The 22,760-nt window shown below is 38.8% G+C and overlaps 1 protein-coding gene across 3 annotated transcripts in view; it reads right to left on the reverse strand.

The window, feature by feature from the left end:
* CAPN9 (calpain 9) overlaps positions 1–22,760 on the reverse strand; it is a 138,009-nt gene that overhangs the window by 42,122 nt on the left and 73,127 nt on the right. For 2 of the 3 annotated variants that reach the window (XM_060192019.1, XM_060192017.1), the window contains one exon: positions 13,548–13,625. The exons of the other annotated variant lie outside the window; for it this stretch is intronic. In XM_060192019.1, coding sequence (XP_060048002.1) covers positions 13,548–13,625 — 78 coding nt within the window. The remainder of the gene's footprint in view (positions 1–13,547; positions 13,626–22,760) is intronic. 3 annotated transcript variants of the gene reach the window in all.

Raw genomic sequence — 22,760 nt, forward strand, 5'->3', positions numbered from 1 at the left:
ACTAGTTAGGAAGCATGAAATAAAAACTTCAAATAGAGCTGCAGAGAGTGAAAGTGTGGCTCAGATAGAAGGCTTAGGAATTAGACTCACATATGTAGAAGAAAGAATTTCCAATCTAGAACATTAGTTAACTGTTTCAATTAAAGATGAGGGAGAGGAAAGGTTTAGAAAGAATGACACAACTCTCCACGAAATTTCAGGCTTCAAGACAAGGTCTAATGTAAGAGTTATAGGACTATCTAAGGATGGGGATGGGGGTCAAAGGACCAGAGACAATTTTGAGAGGAATTTTAGCGGAGAATTGCCCTCACTTAGACAATCCTCAGAACATAATTATTCAAGAGGCAAGCCACTCACCTAAGTTCATAACTGCAAAATGACCAACATCAAGGCACATTATTGTAAAACTATCAAAACTCTATGACAAGGAAAACATTTTGCAGGCTTCTAGGGAATGGAAAGAAGTTGCATACAAAGGTAGAGTTATCAAGCTTTCAGAAACCCTAGAGACAAGGAGACAGTGGAATGACATATTCAAAGTACTAAATAAGAGGTAATTACAGCCACAAATTTTGTATCATGCAAAATTATCCTTCAAATATGAGGCAGAATTAAAGGTCTTTTCAAATATCCAAAAGCTAAATGAATTTTCCATAATCAACCCTACCTTGTAAGAATTACTGAACAGAGTACCACACAAAAGGAGGAAACAAAAGAATACACATTCTAAGCAAGGTGAACATCAATAGATTAGAACCAAGAACACAATAAAAATAGGAAAGAATGTGATTTGGGAGATGGTAGTGGACTCTCAAGCTTAAGGTCCTGAGTTCAATCCTTGGCAGCATATGTTCTAGAGTGACATCTAGTTCTTTCTTCCTAAATTTCTCATTAATAAATAAAGTCATTAAAAAATAGGAAAGAACAATAAAGCAGTAAAGTAGAAGGAATTAAAGGACAAAGCAGTTCTATAAAACTTTATTAGATACACAATATTAGTTATTTCACATATGGTAACTACAATGCAATACAAAAAAAACAGATTTACAGAAAGTACAAAAGAATCAGAATCTCATCTGCACTCATCACAGAAACTCATCTGCATAAAAGGACAGATAGTAACAAATAGGAAAATAATCAACAATTCAAAACAAACTCAAATAAAAATCAGAATGGATATAAGTAAACCACATATATCAATAATCACCCTAAATGTTAATGACATTAATTCACCTCTCAAAAGACTTAGAGTAACTAAGTGGATTAAATAACAGGATCTGTTCATTTATATGGCTTTGGGAAACACACATTCAAAGAAAAGACAAGAGGAAAGTAATGTGAAGGGCTGGAGCAAGATATTTCAAGCTAATAAATCACAAAAAGGGGCATGGACAGCTATTCTGTTCTCTGATAAAACAGATTTTCAGGTAAAGAAGTTAAGCAGAGATAGGAACACTACATATTGGTCAAAGGAGTAGTAAAATAAAAAATATATATAAAATATATTATATATTATATTATATAATATATAATATAAAATATATATATTTTATATTATATATAAAATATATAATAAAATATATGATATATATATCATATATAATACCCAAACAGGTGTACAAAATATTAAAAATATATTTAATGAACTTAAGGGAGACATTGATATCAATAATAAAAGGAGATTTTAACACATCATTCACAGATTATCTGTACAAAAAAATCAATAGAGAGATAGTGGTCTTGAGTAAAACCATAGATGAAATGGAATGAATAGGTGAAACCATAGATGAAATAGGAATGAATTGGGAATTTTCAATCCCCAAAGATATGATTGCACACTCTTAAGTACACATGGAACATTCACAAGGATTGATTATATGCTAGTCCACAAAGACAACCTAAACAAATAGGTAAATATTAAAATTATAAAATGCATCTTCTCAGGCATGAATTAGAAACCAAACAAAATTGAAATTGCCCTAAATCTGGAGACCAAAAAACACACTACAGAATATATTAACAGCAACATAGTAATAGTAGGGGGCTTTAACACCCCACTCTCTCAACTTGAGAGATCTTCCAGGCAGAAAATCAACAAAGACATGAGGGAGCTATATGAGGAGATAGATAAGCTAGAACTATTGGATATTTTCCAATAAACTGGAATACACATTCTACTCAAGTCCACATGGGTCATTCTCAAGGATAGACCATATGTTAGGCCACAAAGACAGCATCAGCAAATTCAAGAGCATTGAAATAATCCCAAGCATCTTCTCAGACCACAGTGGAATTAAACTAACACTGAACAATCAACAAAAGATTAGCAATAGTACCAAAATGTGGAAGCTCAACAGTACACTCCTTAACAACTACTGGGTCAAAGAGGAAATTAAGGAAGAAATCAAAATGTTTCAAGAGTTCAATGAAAATGAAGTCACAAGTTATCAAAACACTTGGGACACAACTAAGGCAGTACTGAGAGGGGAGTTCATAGCCATACAAGCACACATTGGGAAACAAGAAAAAGCACAAATAAACAGCCTGATCTTATATCTTAAAGACCTGGAAGAAGAAGAAAAAAGGAATCCTAAAGCAACCAGAAGGACAGAAATCACTAAAGTTAGGGCAGAAATCAGTAACATTGAAAATAAGAAAACCATACAAAAGATCAATGAAAGTAAATGTTGGTTATTTGAAAGAGTGAACAAAATTGACAAACCTTTAGCCAGACTCACAAAACAAAAAAGGGAGAAGACCCAAATAAATCGGATAGTAAAAGAAAGAGGAGATATCACAACAGACACTGCAGAAATTCAACATATCGGGAGTCGGGCGGTAGCACAGTGGGTTAAGTGCAGGTGGCTCTAAGCGTGTGGACTGACAAAGGATACCCCCAGCTCCCCATCTGCAGGGGAGCCACTTCACAAGTGGTGAAGCAGGTCTGCAGGTGTCTGTCTTTCTCTCCCCTCTCTGTCTTCCTCTCCTCTCTCCATTTCTCTCTGTCCTATCCAACAACAATAACATCAATAACAATAACTACAACAATAATAAAAAACAAGGGCAACAAAAAGGAAAATAAATAAAAAAAATAAGTAATTTAACATACCATGCGAGGCTTCTATGAACAACTATATGCCACCAAGCTAGAGAACCTGGAAGAAATGGATGATTTCCTAGATACCCACCAACTTCCAAAATTAAGTAAAGAGGAACTATATAACATGAACAGGCCCATCACAGCTAATGTAATTGAAACAGTTATCAAAAATCTTCCCAAAAATAAAAGTCCTGGACCAGATGGCTTTATAAATGAATTCCACAAAACCTTCAAAGAAGAACCAATACCTCTACTTTTCAAAGTCTTCCAGAAGATTGAAGACACTGGAATACTCCTTCCAGCTTCTATGAAGCCAAAATCACTTTGATACCAAAGCAGACAGGGACACAACCAAAAAAGAAAACTACAGACCAATATCTCTGATGAACATAGATGCGAAAATATTGAACAAAATTCTAGCCAACCGGATACAGCAGTATATTAAAAAGATTGTTTATCATGACCAAGTGGGGTTTATCCCAGGCATGGAAAGTTGGTTTAATATATGTAAATCAATCAGTGTTATCTACCACATCAACAAAAGCAAAACCAAAAACCACATGGTCATATCAATAGATGCAGAGAATGCCTTTGACAAAGTACAACATCCTTTTATGACCAAAACACTATAAAAATGGGAATAAATTGAAAATTCCTGAAGATAGTGGAGTCTATATATAGCAAACCTACAGCCAACATCATACTCAATGGTGAAAAACTGGAAGCATTTCCACTCAGATCAGGTACTAGACAGGGATGCCCACTATCAACATTACTATTTAACATAGTGTTGGAAATTCTTGCCATATCAATCAGGAATTAAAGGGATACAGATTGGAATAGAAGAGGTTAAACTCTTCCTATTTGCAGATGACATGATAGTATACATAGGAAAATCTAAGGAATCCAGCAAGAAGCTTTTGGATATCATCAGGCAATATAGTAAGGTGTCAGGCTACAAAATTAACATTCAAAAGTCAGTGGCATTCCTCTATGCAAACACTAAGTTAGAAGAAGTTGAAATCTAGAAAGCAATTCCTTTTACTATAGCAACAAAGACAATAAAATATCTAGTAGTAAACCTAACCAAAGAACTGAAATATTTGCATACTGAAAATTATGAGTCACTACTCAAGGAAACTGAAAAAGACACAAAGAAATGGAAAGATATTCCATGTTCATGGGTTGGTAGAATTAACATCATCAAAATGAAGATACTACCCAGAGCCATCTACAAATTTAATTCTATCCCCATCAAGATCCTAACCACATTTTTTAGGAGAATAGAACAAATGCTACAAATGTTTACCTGGAACCAGAAAAGACCTAGAATTGCCAAAACAACCTTCAGAAAAAAGAATAGAACCGAAGGCATCACACTCCCAGATCTCAGATTGTATTATAGGGCCATTGTAGCAAAACTGCGTGGTACTGGAACATGAATAGACATACTGACCAGTGGAATAGAATTGAGAGCCCAGAAGGAAGCCCCTATACCTATGGACATCTAATCTTTGACAAAGGTGCCCAGACAATTAAATGGGGAAAGATGAGTCTCTTCCTCAAATGGTGTTGGATTAAATGGGTTGATACATGCAGAAGAATGAAACTGAATCACTATATTTCATCAAATACAAAAGTAAATTCCAAATGGATCAAGGACTTGGATATTAGACCACAAATTATCAGATCCTTAGAGGAAAATACTGGCAGAACTCTTTTACACATAAATTTTAAAGACATCTTCAATGAAATGAATCCAATTACAAAGAAGACTAAGGCAAACATAAACCTATGGGACTACATCAAATTAAAAAGCTTCTGCACAGCAAAAGAAACTACTATCCAAGCCAAGAGACCCTTCCCAGAATGGGAGATTATATACCATATATCAGACAAGAGGCTAATAACCAGAATATATAAAGAACTTGCATTTCTCAACAACAAGACATCAAATAACCCCATCCAAAAATGGGGGGAGGACATGGACCTAATATTCATCACAGAAGAGATCCAAAAGGCCGAGAAACACATGAAAAAATGCTCCAAGTCTCTGTCAGAGAAATGCAAATCAAGACAACAATGAGATATCACTTCACTCCTGTGAGAATGTCATACATCAGAAAAGGTAACAGCAGCAAATGCTGGAGAGGTTGTGGGATCAAATGAACCCTCCTGTACTGCTGGTGGAAATGTCAATTCATCCAACCTCTGTGGAGAACAGTCTGGAGAACTCTCAGAAGGTTAGAAATGGACCTGCATTTCCTCTCCTTGGGATATATCCTAAGGAACCCAACACATCCATCCAAAAAGATCTGTGTACACATATGTTCTTGGCAGCAAAATCTGTAGTAGTTAAAACCTGGAAGCAACCCAGGTGTCCAACAACAGATGAGTGGCTGAGCAAGTTATGGTATATATATATAATGGAATACCTCTCAGCTGTAAAAAATGGTGACTTCACCATTTTCAGCTGATCTTGGATGGACCTTGAAAAATTCTTGTTAAGTGAAATAAGTCAGAAACAGAAGGATGAATATGGGATGATCTCACTCTCAGGCAGAAGTTGAAAAGCATGATCAGAAGAGAAAACACAAGTAGAACCTGAACTGGAATTGGCATATTGCACCAAAGTAAAAGACTCTGGGGTGTGTGGTTGGGGAGAATGCATATCCAAGAAGTATGACAGAGGACCTAGGGGGGTTGTATTGTTATATGGAAAACTGGGAAATGTTATGCATGTTATGTATTGTATTTACTGTTGAGTGCAAAACATTAATTCCCCAATAAAGAAATTTTTAAAATTTAAGAATTGTAATTAAGAACCTAACCACAATGCCCTGTGGAATCCAGCAAAAGCTATCCTCAGGGGGAAGTTTATAGCAATTGTCCTCAAGGGGAAGTTCATAGCAATACTGACCCACATTACCAAAAAAAAGAAATCAGTAGTAAACCACTAATAACCCACCTGAATCCACTAGAAGTGGAGCTTCAAAGAGGGGTAATAATCAGCAGGAGACAGAAAATAGATAAAATCAGAGCAGAAATCAATGAAATAGAAAACAAAATGACCATTCGGAAAACTGATGAAACTAAGTTGTTTCTTTGAAAGGATAAATAAAATAGATAAACCACTAGCTATACTCACCTAGAGAAAAATAGATAATGCTATGGTAAAATTGCTCAGAAATGAGAGAGGAGATATTACAACATGAGGATTATGTGAGAATATTACAGACATATGTATGGAACTAAATTTCACAACTTAGAAGAAATGGACACATTCTTAGAGTTTTATCAACTGCCAATCTTGACAAGAGGAAGTAGATAAACTTAACAAATCAATCGCTAATAAAAAAAACTGAAACAATAATCAAAAGCCTCCCCAAGAATAAAATCCCAGGTCCAGATGGCTATACTAACAAATTCTATGAAATATTCAAAGAAAAACTAACACACATCCTCCTCAGTCTCTCCCAGAAAAACGGAAGGACCACTCCCAAACACACTTTATGAGGCTAACATCACCCCAACACCCCAAAGCAGGAAAGGACCCTACTAAAAAACAAAAGTATAGACCAATAACCCTGATGAACACTGATGTAAAGATCCTCAACTAAATCTTGGCTAATTGAATCCAACAACATATTAAGAGAATAATCCACCAACACTAAGTAGGATTCATCCCCAGGAGCCCCAGGATGGTTCAACATTTGCAAGTCAATAATGCAGTCCACCATATCAACAAAAAAGAAAGATACAAATATTTATCAATTGGTGTAGAAAAATCATTCAACAAAGTCCAACATCTATGTATGATAAAGGCCCTCAAGAAAATGGGAGAGGAAGGAAAAGTCATCAATATAATAAAGGCTATATATATATATATATATATATATATATATATATATTACAAACCTATGGCTAACATCACAGTCAATGGGGAAAAATTGAAAGCTTTTCCCCTAAAATCAGGAACTAGACAAGGATGCCCACTCTTATCACTTCTATTCAACACAGTCCTAGAAGTCCTCACCAGCACAATCAAGCAAGAAAGAGATATCAAAGGAATTTAGATTGGAAACATTGAAGTTAACCTATCATTATTTGCAGATGACATGTTGATATAACTAGAGGACCCCAGAAACTTTGCCAAAAAACTACTGGAAACTATCAATAAATTCAGTAAAGTAGCAGGTTATGGAAAAAACACCCCCAAATATGTGGCATTTCTCTACACAAAAGGTGGGCCAAAGGAAACAAAAGCAAAGAAAGCAATGCCATTTACAATTGGATCCAAAAAGATTAAACACCTAGGAATAAATCTAACAAAGGACATGAAAGACCATTTCAAGGAAAACTATAAGACACTGTTCAAAGAAATAGAAGATGACACAAAGAAATGGAAGAACATCCCCTGTTCCTGGATTGGAAGGTCATTAAAATGGCAGTTTTGCCAAAAACAATCTACAGATTCAATGTAATCCCCATTACAATCCCAATGACACATTTTAAGGAAATTGAGCATCTAATTCAAAAATTCATGTGGGATATTAAGCAAACATGAATAGCAAAAGCACTCCTGAGGAAAAAGAAGAAAAATGGAGCACCATGGCTCAATAAAATGCCATAAACTCGGGCTGAATGAACAGTCAGTTTATATTTAGCTCCAGGGAGTTCCAGCAGAGGTGAAACAGAAAATTTAAGGCAATCAGTGCACCAGGTGGGCCCCTCCTGAGTCTGCTGAATTGTAGCTGAGGTGGCTCATCAACATGACTAATCAAAATACCATAGGGCCAGGCTACTGAACATTCAGCTTACACGGATCTTTAGGATTTATAGCTTAAGAGAAACAGCAAGTTACACCAGTCACCTCACTATTTGGTCATTGCCAACCAGGATAATGAATCTGCTGAGAGGTAGCTGGCATGAGTGTGGCTGGGCTGGGAACCATGACTCAGCAAAATGTCACAGGGCCAGGTTGTGTGAACCCTGAGGTTTCAGGTAGCTAGCGCTAAGGCTCACAGCAGATGTAAAATGGAAAGTTTAAGCCAGACAGGTTGCCAAGTGCATGGAGCGAACTAGGCATGGCGAATCTACTGAGGGGTACCTGGGGAGGGAAGGGTAGGGGCAAGCACTGTGACTCAGCAAAATGCCATAGGGTCAGTCTGAGTGAACAGTCAGCTTAAATGTAGCTTTGGGGCTTGCAGCAGAGGTGAAACAGAAAGGTTTAAGCCAGCCAGAGCACCAGGTGCCCCCTATCATATCTGATGAGGGGTAGCAGCAGTTGGTGGGGCTGAACACCATTACTTTGCAAAACCATAGTGCCAGGCTGAGTGAGCACTCAGATTACAAGTAGCTTTTGGGCTCTCAGCTGAAGTGAAACAGAAAGTAGAGTGTGGCCAACCAGTGTGGCCTATCTGCTGAGGGGTACCTGAGGTTGGCAGGGCTGGACTGAGCACCATGAATCAGCAAAATTTCATAAGAATGGGCTGAGTAAACAGTCAACTTTTAGGTAGCTCTAGGCCTCACAGGAGAGGTAAAACAGAAAGTTGAAGTCAGGCATGACACCTTTTGTTTAGGGTCACCAGCATGGTGAATTTTCTGAGATAGAGTTGGAGTAGGCAGGGCTTGGTTGAGCACTATGTATCAACTAAATACCATAGGGCCAGCATGATTGAACGGGTCACATTTCAGGTAGCTTAGGGTTCCCTGCTGAGGTGAAACAGAAAGTTTAAGCAAGTAAGGCATCATAGGGGCCCCTAGAGAATCTGCTAAGTGGTTACTGGAGTAGTAGTGATGGTTGAACACAATGACTCAGTAACAAAAATGCCCTTTGACAGATGACTGGATAAAAATGTTATGGGGCATAAACTCAGTGGAGTACTACTCAGCAATAAGAATATGACTTTGTGTCCTTTGAGATAAAATGGATAAAAACTGAGGATATTATGCTTAGTAAAGTAAGCAAGGAGGTAAAAGACAACTACAGGATTGTTTTCACTCATATGGAATTAAGAGAACTGAACACATAAACTTGAAACAAACAAAAAGCCAACCCATATTTAGATTGTACAAAACTATAGTGGTTACCTAGAGGGGTTGGGATGGGGGAGGAGGGAACAGACCTTTGGTGGTAGGATAGATGTGAAATTATGCTCTATTTACTCATAAATCACTATTTAAAAAATTTTTTGTATTTATTTATTTTCCCTTTTGTTGCCCTTGTTGTTTTTTATTGTTGTTGTATTTATTGTTGTTGTTGTTATTGATGTTATCATTGTTGGATAGGACAGAGAGAAATGGAGAGAGGAGGGGAAGACAGAGAGGGAGAGAGAATGATAGACACATGCACACCTGCTTCACACTTGTGGAGCGACCCCCCCTGCAGGTGGAGAGCTGGGGGCTCAAACCAGGGTCCTTATGCCGATCCTTGTGCTTTGTGCCATGTGCACTTAACCTGCTGCACTACCGCCTGACTCCCATAAATCACTATTAATGTAAGATGTCAGGGGAAAATAGATTTAACACTTCAAGTTACCTGTCTAACATAGCACTAAGTATAAATATAAACATATAAGTATAAATATATAAATATTTAAATATATAAGTATAAATTTTTTCTTTAGCCTAAGTATTTAATATTTCAGATTTGTAAGATGATCAAACTGACACTGGGCTCAAATTTTTCAAGGTGCTCTAAAAATATATCTGTATATACAGCTATTTAAACACCTAAATTAATCATAACTTTAGACTAGATAGATCAAAACCATTTGGCTCTATCAGTATCTAAAATACAGAGATTTTCAGATACTACTAAGTGGCACAAAGCACATTAGGGTCAAGTATATTACTGTGGGTGCTAACTATTGGAATATCAAAGAAAATAAACCCCCTACTAACCTGGTTATAATAATAATTATTAACTAATTATTGCTAATTTAAACTCTTTCTAAGACTAAAAGAAACCCCTTACATTCTCTTTAAGATTCTTATTTTTTCTAGTCCTGGAACCTCTAGGATATGCCCATATTTGATATTTCTTCTCTCTGATTCCTTATTGCCATACTACCTGTGTTGACTGCAACCAAATTTCTACTAGTGCTGCCATCCCACATTATGCGGCTACTAAATTCATACTGTGAACTGCAGCCAGAGATACAAAGCCTGTGATGTCATCCTCAAAACTCTTCAAAACTGGTGAGATCATTCCTAACACATGGGACTACTTACATGATGGCACATCATCTAACAAAGTTAAAGATACTAGATATATATGCTAGGGTTTAGAGTATTGGGTACTGTGTACATGTATCCATATGCAAGGGGAAATTATGTAAATCAAAGTAAAAGTGCTAAATAGTCCTTTGCAATTAGACTTAGACTTAATAAACCTGGATACCTAGTTGAAATGCCTAAGGAAGGTATTATACATTTTCTAATCAACTTAGCCCATTAGCTTGGCAATCTAGCAGAGGCCCAAAGATGAAAGATTTCAGTAACCTAATTATTAACTTATATGCACCTAATGAAGGCCTATCTAAATACATCAAACACTTACTGAAAGAGGTACAAAAATACATCAGTAATAATACAGTAATAGTAGGAGACTTCAACACCCCACTCTCATACTTGGATCATCTAAGCAGAGAATCAACAAAGAAACAAGAGCACTAATTGAAGAAATGGAGAGAATAAATCTTCAGGACATTTTCATAATTCTTCACCCCAAGAAATTGGAATACACATTGTTTTCAAATCCACACAGAACATCCTAAAGGACAGACCACATGTTAGGCCACAAAGACAGTATCAACAAATTCAAGAGTACTGAAATCATGCCAAGTATCTTCTCAGACCACTGTGGAATAAAGTTAACAATAAATAGAAAACTGCTGTGGCTTGCAATGGAAGGATTGGGGATTCAGAACTCTGTTGGTGGGAACTGAATGAAATCATACCCCTGTTGAAATGTAATTTTGTAAATCAGTGCTAATCACTAAAAAAAATAAAAAAATAGGGATGCTTTCAATGGAGGGGTTGGGACACAGAACTCTGGTAGTGGGAACTATATGAAATTGTACCCCTGTTATGTTACAATCTTGTTAATTATTATTAAATTACTAATAAAAAATTTTAAATGTAAAAAAGGAGACTCACCTGAATAATGCTCTGCTGTATTTGTGGCATAAGTACAAACCCAACCCCTATTGCATTGGTGGGAGTATAGGTTCTCCTCCTTCCCCTCCTCCTCTTGCTCTGTATCCTCATCCTTCTCCTTCTCCCTCTCCCTCTCTCTCTCCGTATATATATATCAGCTTGGAGAAGTGAAGCCTGTTGATAATAAACAACTGAAACACCCCCAAATGTAGGTGTAACATATTTCTGAATAACACCTGGGTCACTGATGAAGCCAAATGAGAAATTTAAAATTGTTTGCTTAAAAAATAGTGTGGAGCCAGGACAGAGCATAATGTTTATGCAAAAGACTTTCATGTCTGAGACTCGGAGATCTCATATTTAATTCCCAGCACCTAAGAACTGAGCACACAGAATTGAGAAATTCTTGAATCCCCCCTTTCTTTCTTTCTCCCCCCCTCTCTCTATATATAATTAAAATAAAATAAAAATATTTAAAATATAAAGTAAATGGAGACAAGACCCTGTGGAATGTAGCAAAAATAGTCCTAGAGGGAATTCTATTTTATTTTTATTTTTTCATTTATAATCACTCCCAGTTCCATACATTGTATCCCAAAGAACTTATTATCTTTTTGATTGCAGCATAGTATTCCATAGAGTATATATCCAATAACTTATTTTTAAAATGTATTTTTATTAGTGATTTAATAATTACTTACAAAATCATAAGAAAATAACTTCACAACATTCCCAGCACCAAAGTTCTGTGTTCCCACCCCTCTCAACATCATCCCCCAGCCCACCATGTCCCAAGCAATTTCTCTCCTGGGGAAATTACCCCAAGGAAACAAAGCACCTATCCAAAGAGATGTATGTATACCAATATTCATAGAGGCATAATTCATAATAGCACAAACTTGTAAGCAACTGAGATGTCCAATGACAGATGAGTGACCAAGAAGTATAGGATAGAATGCTACTCAGCTGTTAAAATGAAGTAGTTGCTTTTGCCCCATCTTGAATGGAGCTTGAATGCATTATGTTAAGTGAGATAAGCCCAAAGAAAGATAAATACCGAATGATTTCACTTATAGGTAGAACTTAAAAAATAAGGACAGAGAGAGAACACACAAAGTGAAACTTGGACTTGGTGAGGGCTATTGCACCAAATAAACTGAGGGTGGGGGGAGTAGGAGTTGAAGAAAGCTTTGCAGTCTTGCTGCCTAATGATGGAAATGATCTAAGTTGTGGCAGAGAGCTTTTCCAAGCTTTTTTTTTCCTTCATGGGAAGATAAGAGATTGTATCCATGTGTCAACAGCTGCTCTATAAACCATTAATTCCTGGGAGTCGAGCGGTAGCGCAGCGGGTTAAGCACACATGGCTCCAAGAGCAAGGATGGGTGTAAGGATCCCAGTTAGAGCCCTCAGCTCCCCCTACTACAGGGGAATCACTTCACAAGCGGTGAAGCAGGTCTGTAGGTGTCTATCTTTCTTTCCCTCTCTCTGTCTTCCCCTCCTCTCTCCATTTCTTTCTGTCCTATCCAACAATGATGACAACAATAATAACTACAACAATAAAACAACTAGGGCAACAAAAGGAAATAAATATTTTTAAAAACATTAATTACATAATAAAATGATAAAAACTAATTTAAAAAGAAAACAAACAAATTAATTAAATAAAACAAAGAGGAACTTTTGAATTTTAAGACCAGTTATTGTTACCATAAAGGAAAGGGAAGACTCAGAGGCTGGAGGGTGAGGGGAGAAGATAAATCTAGACTAAGCAGATATTCTTGTAGATTTTCAATGATACACACCCAATATCTGTTAGTGTTACAATACAATGATAATTCAATAACAAAATGAAACACAAGGAAAGTTGTGTTTAAAGAAAAAATAATTTAGTTAGTCAATGGAACTTAATATGGTGGATAATTTTGATGAGGTTTGTTTCCTTTCTTACTAGTTCTATAAGTTTAGATGCTTCCAAGACAGCTGTTTTTAAGAGTTCCTATGTGACACTGGATGTGGAGAGAGTGGTCTCTGTGAGCACTAGTTTACTGCCCTCACATTAATTATGTAAACTTAGATAATGGCTAACTCAGATCTGGAAGGGAGAATGGACTAAAGATAACATTCCCCCCACCTCTTAAAAAGAGACAACTACAATTTCTGCTAAACTGGGTGAACAGAAGTGATTTGAAACAGCTATGTTAGATTTACTAAAAAATTAAGTCATTAGGCATGCTCATACCTGTTATGCAGTTAAGACAGAAATGAAAATATGCAAGTACTATACCAGAATTCCCCATCATCCAATGCAGTGTAGCACAGGCGTTTTTGTTCAGCAGGGTTGACAGAATGCCACTCAGAAGAACTAGGTGCAAACAAATTCAACAATTAGGTAAGGAGTAGGAGCTGAAACAACATTAGATTTGGGATGGAGTAAAATCCATTCCTAGGAACCAGAGTGTGTTGTCAGTGACACCCAATGTGTCAGGGAGTTTAAAGGCTTATGAAAAAGGACTTCAAATGTGACTGAAGAAAAAAAAATCTCCCATGAACATTGAAACTCCCTCCATAGGAGATTATAATGATTTGATCATAGGTAGAGAACAACACCTGGGTTAACAAAAAAAGTTCAACTGAAAACCACAATGGATTTGAAATGTATGACCTAAACTACTCGACTTCCTTTCTATATTTATAAGATGACATCTTGGAAAATGATAATATATGTTGCCTGGGAGTTGTTGCAGTAAAGTGTTTGACTTTCAAGCATGAGTTTCATACCTGGCATCATAAATGCCAGAGTAGTGCTTGGTTCTCTCTTTCAAATAGCCCCCTCTCTCTCTCTCTCTCTCTCATAGTTCTTTCTACCTGAAGTGGTGGAATAAAGAAAGCGTGAAGCCCTGGGTGTAAAATGAAACAAAACATGTTAGACCTTGAAGTAACTACCGGGTTATAGGTGTTTAACCTTCCATGTCAAAGTGACAGCTACCTGGTTGAACAGTCCCTTGTTATGTGATACAGTTCAAGTTTGAGAACCATAATCACCTGTAAAGTACCATGATACTAGGGGAAAGCTCCAGTAGCCCCCCCCCACCACACCAACCCCAAGACCAGAAGTGACTTATTTGGGAAGTGGCTAATCTTCTGAATTCTTGAGGCAAAGGCCCCTAAAAGAGAATGAAACTTGTCTGGTCAGATTCCAAGCATGCTTTCAGTAAAAAACCTGGCTCAACTGTATCTGAGACTATTGACAACAGCAAAGGAGGTCACAGCTGTGCTGCAACCAGCTGATTTTTCAGCACAAAAAAAAAAAGATATCCAAACACTTCTTTCAAACATAAGAAATAGGCTGTCAGGAGAGAGAGTATTGCCAGTCAGCATCTCTCTGTTCCTGGAGAAATCTTTGGGAGATGAATTGCAGACAGGTCTGAGGAGTAAATTGCTTTGAACTTGTGGCTGCCTTCTTCTTCTTCTAGCATTTGCCCTTCTTCCGTAGCCAGTCAACAGCATCAGGTTGAGCCTGATGTAAAGTTTCGAGACCTCCTTTGAATCTGGAGAGGTGGCAGTCGTTGACTATGTGGGTCATAGTCTGTCTGGAGCTGCAGGGGCAGTTCGGGTCGTCTCTGGCTCCCCAGCGATGGAACATAGCGGCGCACCAGCCATGGCCTGTTCGATAGCGATTGAGGAGGGCCCAATCATAACGTGCTAGGTCAAAGCCGGGTTGACGCTTGCAGGGGTCTGTGATGAGGTGTTTGTTCTTGATCTCAGCTGACTGCCAACTCTGTTTCCAAGAGTCTGGAACAGAGAAGTTCAGTGTAGGCGTAGGGGACCAGATTGGGTGACACGTCAAGCGTTGGACGGTGGGCGAAGATATCCGCGTATATTGGCAGGTCCGGTGGAGCGTAGACATGGGAAATGAACTTAGATGATGCCGCATCCCGACGAATATCTGGCAGGGCGATGTTGCTAAGAACTGGTAGCCATGGAACCGGGGTGGAACGGATGGTTCCAGAAATTATCCTCATGGAGGAGTGTAATTTGGAATCGACCAAGTGGACATGGGGGCTACGGAACCATACTGGGGCACAGTATTCTGCAGTGGAATAGCATAATGCCAGAGATGATGATCGTAGTGTGGAAGCACTCGCGCCCCATGAGGAGCTGGCCAGTCTTGTAATGATGTTATTCCTTGCGACCACCTTTGCTGCAGTGTGGCTGCCTGAAGCTACAGGACCGAACTTTCCAGAGAGTGAATCCTATGTAACCTACCCTAGTCCTGTCTACCAGATCCAGAGAAGGAACTCTCTGAAGGGTCAGCCTGCCTTCAAGTTAGTCTTAATGTCTGGTAGGACTTTACTGTAGCAGCCTGTAACCTTCCTTGACTGTAACTGAAGTTCAGGTAGGCTGGAAGCAATTTGGCAGGCTGATTAGTCTGCCAATGAAACAATCAGGTAGCCACCCCTTCAGTCTAGACCTATGGCCTCTCCCACTCATCATTGCAGCTGGAACTACCAAAATAGGTACTGTGGGAACTTGGAGAAGCTTCATAAGACCAAGGCTCTCCTCAATTGGAAATAAGGAAAGAAGTTTGACACCAACCTATGAACAAGCTATCTACAAACTAGCACCCACACTATCACCATCAGGTGTGCTGAGTGCATGTATATACACACCTATTTCCTTTTTTTTTTTCAGTTTTCTATTTTCTTTTTTAAAATTTTTATTTATTTATTCCCTTTTGTTGCCCTTGTTTTATTGTTGTAGTTATTGTTGTTGTTGTTGGATAGGACAGAGAGAAATGGAGAGAGGACGGGAAGACAGAGAGGAGGAGAGAAAGATAGACACCTGCAGACCTGCTTCACCGCCTGTGAAGCGACTCCCCTGCAGGTGGGGAGCCGGGGTTTGAACCGGGATCCTTATGCCGGTCCTTGTGCTTTGCGCCACCAGCGCTTAACCCGCTGCGCTACAGCCCGACTCCCCAGTTTTCTATTTTCTTTTTGCCTGCTTCTTTTTCTTTCTATTATTGTTTTGTGTATTTTCTGTTTGTCTCTCTTAGTGAGAATATACATGTTCTGTTAGTTTGTTAATTTTTTCTCTGTGTGAACTTCCTGTGATTTTCACTCCCCCCCCCCCTTTTTTTTTAATCAAGTGCTTGGTACTAAAGTCTTTCAGCCAAGAATACTTTATTTTGCTAGGCTGTCTTTAAGACTAGATGGAGGAATAAAAACCTTCTCATATAAGTAACAATTGAGAAATCAGCTATCACTAGACTTTCACTGCATGAAGTTCTAAATGGTCTCCTATAAATGATGATAAAAGCACCAAAACAATGCCATATACCAGCACAATAAAAATGTTTAGAATAATGGCATTTAAATATATGAAATACATAATATCAATTAATGTAAATACTCTGAATTCCCCCATTAAAAGGCACAAAGCAGGGAGATGGATAAAAAAACATATGTTGTCTGCAGGAATCCCACCTAACTCAACAGGACAAACACAGACTCAAAGTGAAAGGATGGAAAATTATCACACAAGCTAATGGAGCACAAAAAAAGGCAGCAACAGCTATTCTCATATCTGATACAATAGACTTTAAAATAAATAAAGTAATAAAAGATAGGGGTAAAAATTTGTGGAAATTGAGCTAGAATTAATAAAGGTAAATTGGTAATTGAAAGACAGGTAGGCCTGGACTTCGGCAATCTGAATGCCACTGGACAAAGAAATTGGAGAAAGCAATTCTTGGAATTCAAGGTAGATCTTATGGAGACATCTTCTGAGTCTGGAGGCAGGAAAAGAGATAACCAGTCAGGAGACAGGAAAAGTGATAACCACAGGGTTGAAAAAAAAAAAAAAAAAAAAAAACCCTCAATCACCCTTCACCCACCCTTCACATGGATAATGAATAACTTCAAATGTAAGACTGTAATGAGTTGTGTCACATATGCCATGTATTCTGAATCCCATATATACCATAGTAGAACCTAGGTAGGGGGTCGAAGACTAGAGAGCTGCTGTGACAGCCACTTGGTTTTCGGCCCTAGCCTGCCTAGAATATTAAACGCTCTTTGTCTTTATATCATTCTGGTCTCTTGGTGTTTTTCCTTGGATAACTGTACCCCAACACATTACATAATTCTGGGGTTAGGTGGTGGCACACCTGGTTGGGTGCTCATGTGCACAAGGACCCAGGTTTGAGCCCCCGGTCCCCACCTGCAGAGGGAAAGCTTCACAAGTAGTGAAACAGGGCTGCAGGTGTCTCTCTGTCTCTCTCCTCTATATCCCCCTTCCCTCTTGATTTATGGCTGCCTCTATCCAATAACTAAATAAAGATAATAAAAAATTATATTAAAAAAGACACTACATAATTCTTAGTGGATCAGCCAACCAAGAGGACTTAACAATTATCAACATTAATACACCCAGTGAGGAAACATCAAAATGCATCAAACACCTGCAGAGAGAGCTATGAAAATAGATCACAGTGAAACAGTAATAGCAGACTTCAAAACTCCACTGTCCAAATGGACAGATCAGTAAGACAGTTAATAAGGAAACCAGAGAGTTAAATAAAGAGATAGACTAGACTTATTGGATATTTTCAAAGCCCTTCACCCCAAATAACTAAAATACAATATCTTTATGAGTTGACATGGGGATATGTTGGCTAAAAAGGCGGTCAAAAAATTCAAGAACATTGAAATCATCCCACTCAGACTACAGCAGAACTCAAACATTTAGCAACAAATATAAAATTTGTAAAACTCCCAAGACGGAGACCTGAAAGCAGCAAGGAGACAGACTCTCCAAAAAAAAAAAAAAAAAAGTCTCAAACACTGGGAGTTCTAACTAGAAACAGTTCTGATAGGAGATCAATTATAAAGTAGGGTCAAAAAGGAACCACAGTAGAAAATCATAAGTCATCATAAGCCAGCAAAAAGAAGCTTAAAGGACAAAGGAAGCATAATTGTGAATCAACCAACACCCAGCATTGGGTGGATGGTTTGGGGAAATAGGGCAGAGAGTAACAGGCCTGCCCACCTGTGGAGTTAAAAATCACCAAAGTGGAACCTCTTGTCAGAAATCAGTGGGGAGTAATCTAAAGCTGCCCCACTGCATTCCAGATAACTAAGGGGTAGTTCCAGTGGGTATTTTTCTCCCGCTAGTCTGACTTGACTTACAGGCTCTCTCTGTTTGTTATTTGTTCACTTGTTAGCCTGTTAGGTCACTGTTGGATATTGGCTGAAGGGTTTTTTTTTTTTTTTTTTTGATTTCACCTGTGAGAGGCGTCTGTGTTGATTTTTACCACCCTTCCCTTTTATTGTCTTACTTTTCTTTCTTCTTCTTTTTCCCCCCTTTCTCTTTCTTTTATGTATTTTGCTCTGGTTTGATAAATGTTTCCTTTCACCTTAGTTGTGGTTATTATATTGAATAAGAGATTGATTTGGTTGTCTTTTGGAGAAGTCTTTGGCTTGGAGCTGCTCTTTTATTTTTATTATTGACTTTTTTTCTCTCTCTGGTTTTGACCAATCTGTGACTTTGTTGCTATCATTGTTGTTATATTTATTGAGTTTTGTCTGTGATTTCATATGTGAGGGAAATCTGGTGTGGTATGCCTTTGTTATCATAACACTTTTTTTGCTGCCTTCTCGCTAGCTTGATTAAAATTTTGTAGATGCATTTGTTGCATTGGCTGGTGGTGGACGATGTTCTCTTCAGTGGGACTCACTTTTCTGCATGCTTCTCTCAATTCATACCAAATAATATTGCATCCACTAATCCCAACCTAACCAATGCAATAAGTACCCCTTCAGCATGCATCACTTCAGACTGTGTCCAGAGACATCAGGCATGGAATGTCAACCCTTCACCCTCACTACTCGGGTGAGACCTTTCCTTTTATAGTACTCTCTAATTCTATTTCAGGAGGTTCACTTCCTATCAAAGTCCCAAAACCTAGATATAGACCAGGTCCCATAAGATATAGCATATGTTCACATGTATCCATAAATTAGGGCAAAATATATACCTGAAAGCTAAAATACACAATAGTCTGTAGTGAGTCAGTATAGGGATGCATTGGATCGACCTTCTCGTGGTGCATCCGTGAGTACCCATTCATTGGGGAAACTGACGATCCTTCCTAGCCGACTGAATCCACATGGATCCCAGTCACTTTCAAAGCCAGCAACAAGCAGCTCCTGACAGCTTTCAACCTGACGCTGTTGACTGACTACGGAAGAAGGGCAAACGCTAGAAGAAGAAGAAGTGAGTATCAAGTTCATAATGAAATAGTGTCTGCTTAGACGTAGATATACTCCTCACCTACTTCCTATTACAGTTCTCTCACTCACGCCAAAGCTAACCTTATCAAAGCAAGGACTGCAAAAGCTGAATAAGGGCAAGAGACTGGTATACTTTAAGGATGACTCTTTAGTCACTATCAGGCCACTCCATTAGCTGTGGCCCTATTCGGGGAGTCCTGAGATTCCCAAACAGACATGATGGGCCTAGACCTTGAATAGATTTGTCTCTTCATTGTTGCCAGGAACCATTTCTCTGCTTGATAGATGATAAGCTTTGAAACAATGGAAGCCCTCGAGACAAGTTTCATTCTCCCCCCTGGGCAGGCCATTTTCCCCTCAGGTAGACCATTTATCAGAAATAGTGACACAACACATAGTTGTGGTAGCAAACATGATTTCATCCATTGTATGTTGCAAGGAACATTCCCCTTTGAAGATTACTCCCCCTCCTCCTCCTCCTCCAGCACTTCCCCCCCTTCCCCAAAGCCTTATAATGCCTGTGTACACAATAAAATTTTGCAGCTTGATCAGAAACTTGTCTTGCTGTCATTCTTTCGTGTCTCTTGTCCCTGTCATTCCAGGTCTTTTAGGTTCCTAGCCCCTGCTCACCGCCCTGCTGGCCGGGGCACATTGTTACTGGTCATTTCTATCAGGAACAACAAAACAGACCCCTTTGTGGGCCCCCATAGGACATTGCCCTCAACTTGGATCAACAATGGTAGAGAATGTTCCATCCTCTGAAGGGAAGCTAGACAGTATACTCTATGCTACACCTGAGAAAGATGGGTCAATATTGAGGCAGCCTGGAATGTTCCTACTCATGACCACAGAATGTGTGCTCAGATCTACAGGGATGTAGAGGTCACATAGTCTCCTAAGCTGATTATGGGCCCCAGATCACATCAAATCTATGGGGTTTACAGTCAACAATATTTATACCCCTTTCCCATATTAGGGAGCTACTCTCTTCCCTGATCCAGCTTTCTGTTCCTTTTCCAGCTATGACATCATCTCCCCAGACAATAACTCGGATCTACCTGCATATCAGATTTCAGGCTCAGGGGAAAAAAGAGAGAGAGAGAGAGAGAGAGGGAGAAAAGCATTAGTATAGCCACAGGCCCTTTGGAACATAGCTAAAATATGCCTACGCAAATTTTAAAATACGCCTACAAAATGGAGAGCCCTCCCCCCCAACTCTTCCTTTGCACTATTCCAGCCCTTATATCCATGATTGGTCAACAGTTTGTTTGGCTTTGTATGTTAAGTCTATTTTCAACCAGGTTCCAGATGATAGCATGATGCCTACCAGACTTCTCTGGACAGATGACCCCATCAATGTGTCCTGGAAACCCACTTCCCCAGAGCCCTTCCTCACTAGGGAAAAAGAGAGATAGGCTGGGAGTATGGATTGACCTGTCAATGCCCATGTTTAGCGGGAAAGCAATTACAGAAGCCAGACCTTCCACCTTCTGCATCCCACAATGACCTTGGGTCCATACTCCCAGAGTGTTAAAGAATAGGAAAGCTATTAGGGGAGGGGATGAGATACAGAGTTCCGGTGGTGGGAATTGTGTGAAGTTGTACCCCTCTTATCCTATGGTTTAGTCAATGTTTCCTTTTTATAAATAGAAAATTAAAAAAGAAATAGGCTGGGGATATGGATCAACCTGCCAATTCCCACATCTCATAGAGAAGCAATTACAGAAGCCAGACCTTCCGCCTTCTGCATCCTATAAAGATCTTTGTCCATACTCCCAAAGGGATAAAGAATAAGGAAACTTCCAACAGAAGGGATGGGACACAGAACTCTGGTGCTGGGAATTGTATGAATTTCCTCTTTTATCTCCCTATCTTGTCTATCATTATTAAATCACTAATAAAATAAATTAAAAAAAAGAATTTGAATGGGTCTAGCTGGGATATTTTGTTTTTGTTTCTATTTTATTCTTTTCTTCCTTTTAATCTTATTATTATTGTCATTATTATTATTCCTTTTGTGCCTGCTTTCTGGTTTTATTCATCACTGATTTTGTTCCATTTGCTGATATTCAAATACCATTAGTGAGAGGACTTTTGTTTAGAATGGCTTTCCCCTAACTGAACAGAAACATCCAGTGCACAAAACTACAAAACACCCACCCCCCAAAAAAAAAAAGTGTGGTTAAATCAAAAACAGTTTTCTCTAATTAATACCCAGTTTGGACAATTCTTTTCTCTGCTTCTGTTATTCAGTTCTCCCTTTCCACCACTTCCTTATTTAGTTCAGCTTTTTTTTTTTTTTTTTTAACTGGTTCAGTTACAGTATTAGCTTGTTCTTCTAGCTGGCCTTTTAGCCTAGCTATTTCCCTGGGCTGACATGGTGGGGCTGAGGGGCAGAGAACTGACTAGGAAACTCAGGAGAAGAACTACACCCCAGTGTTCTAGCTGTGAGGCTGTATAGTGGGAGCCTTTCCACATTGTTCTCCTTATAAGAACATGGTGAATAATTGCCTCAGAACCTACAGACTATAAATAGGACTTGTTTAGAAACACATAGGGCCCAGCAGTGCTGCCTGACTTGGCAGAGAAGCTGAATTGAGCCTGGAGCTATGGATCCTTGGGTTATGAGAGACACTTTGCATAACCATTGTGCTAGCTCTCCCCCACCCTGCTTTATCTCTTGATCAGGAGTGAGTGATTAAGCTAAAAAACCTACTTATAGAGACCACCTGGGACTGAAACAAGACAGGACTAGAATGATTCAGGAACCCGCCAAATCACTGGTGAGTGCAAACACATGTTGCTCATGGACAAAGAGGAGCCTAGGGAGAAATTAAGTGGCTGCTAACAGCCTGGCAGTTTACCAGTTGAGACACCACCTCCAGTCTCTTTCACAAACAAAAAGACGGCTTAAGGGAGGAGAGGACTCCCCTAAGACTCACCTAATGCAACTGTGAGTCTCCATAGTTACTGACCTCCAAAATGAGAGCAGCGGAGGGGAGGCCCTGTGCTGACACCAGGGGACAGAAAAGTAACAAGGACACTCAGGAGAAGATCTCTACTTTGATGTCCTAGTGGCGAGGCTCTGAGAGTCTCTTTGCATAACCACTGGATTATCTCTGACCCACCCTGCTTTATCTCTTGGTCAGGAATCAGTGATTAAGCTAAGAAGCCTATTATAGTTTAAAAGCCCTCAGGCTCCTATA

The sequence above is a fragment of the Erinaceus europaeus genome, chromosome 6 (assembly GCF_950295315.1).
Source record: "Erinaceus europaeus chromosome 6, mEriEur2.1, whole genome shotgun sequence".
In the NCBI taxonomy this organism is placed as follows: Eukaryota; Metazoa; Chordata; class Mammalia; order Eulipotyphla; family Erinaceidae; genus Erinaceus; species Erinaceus europaeus.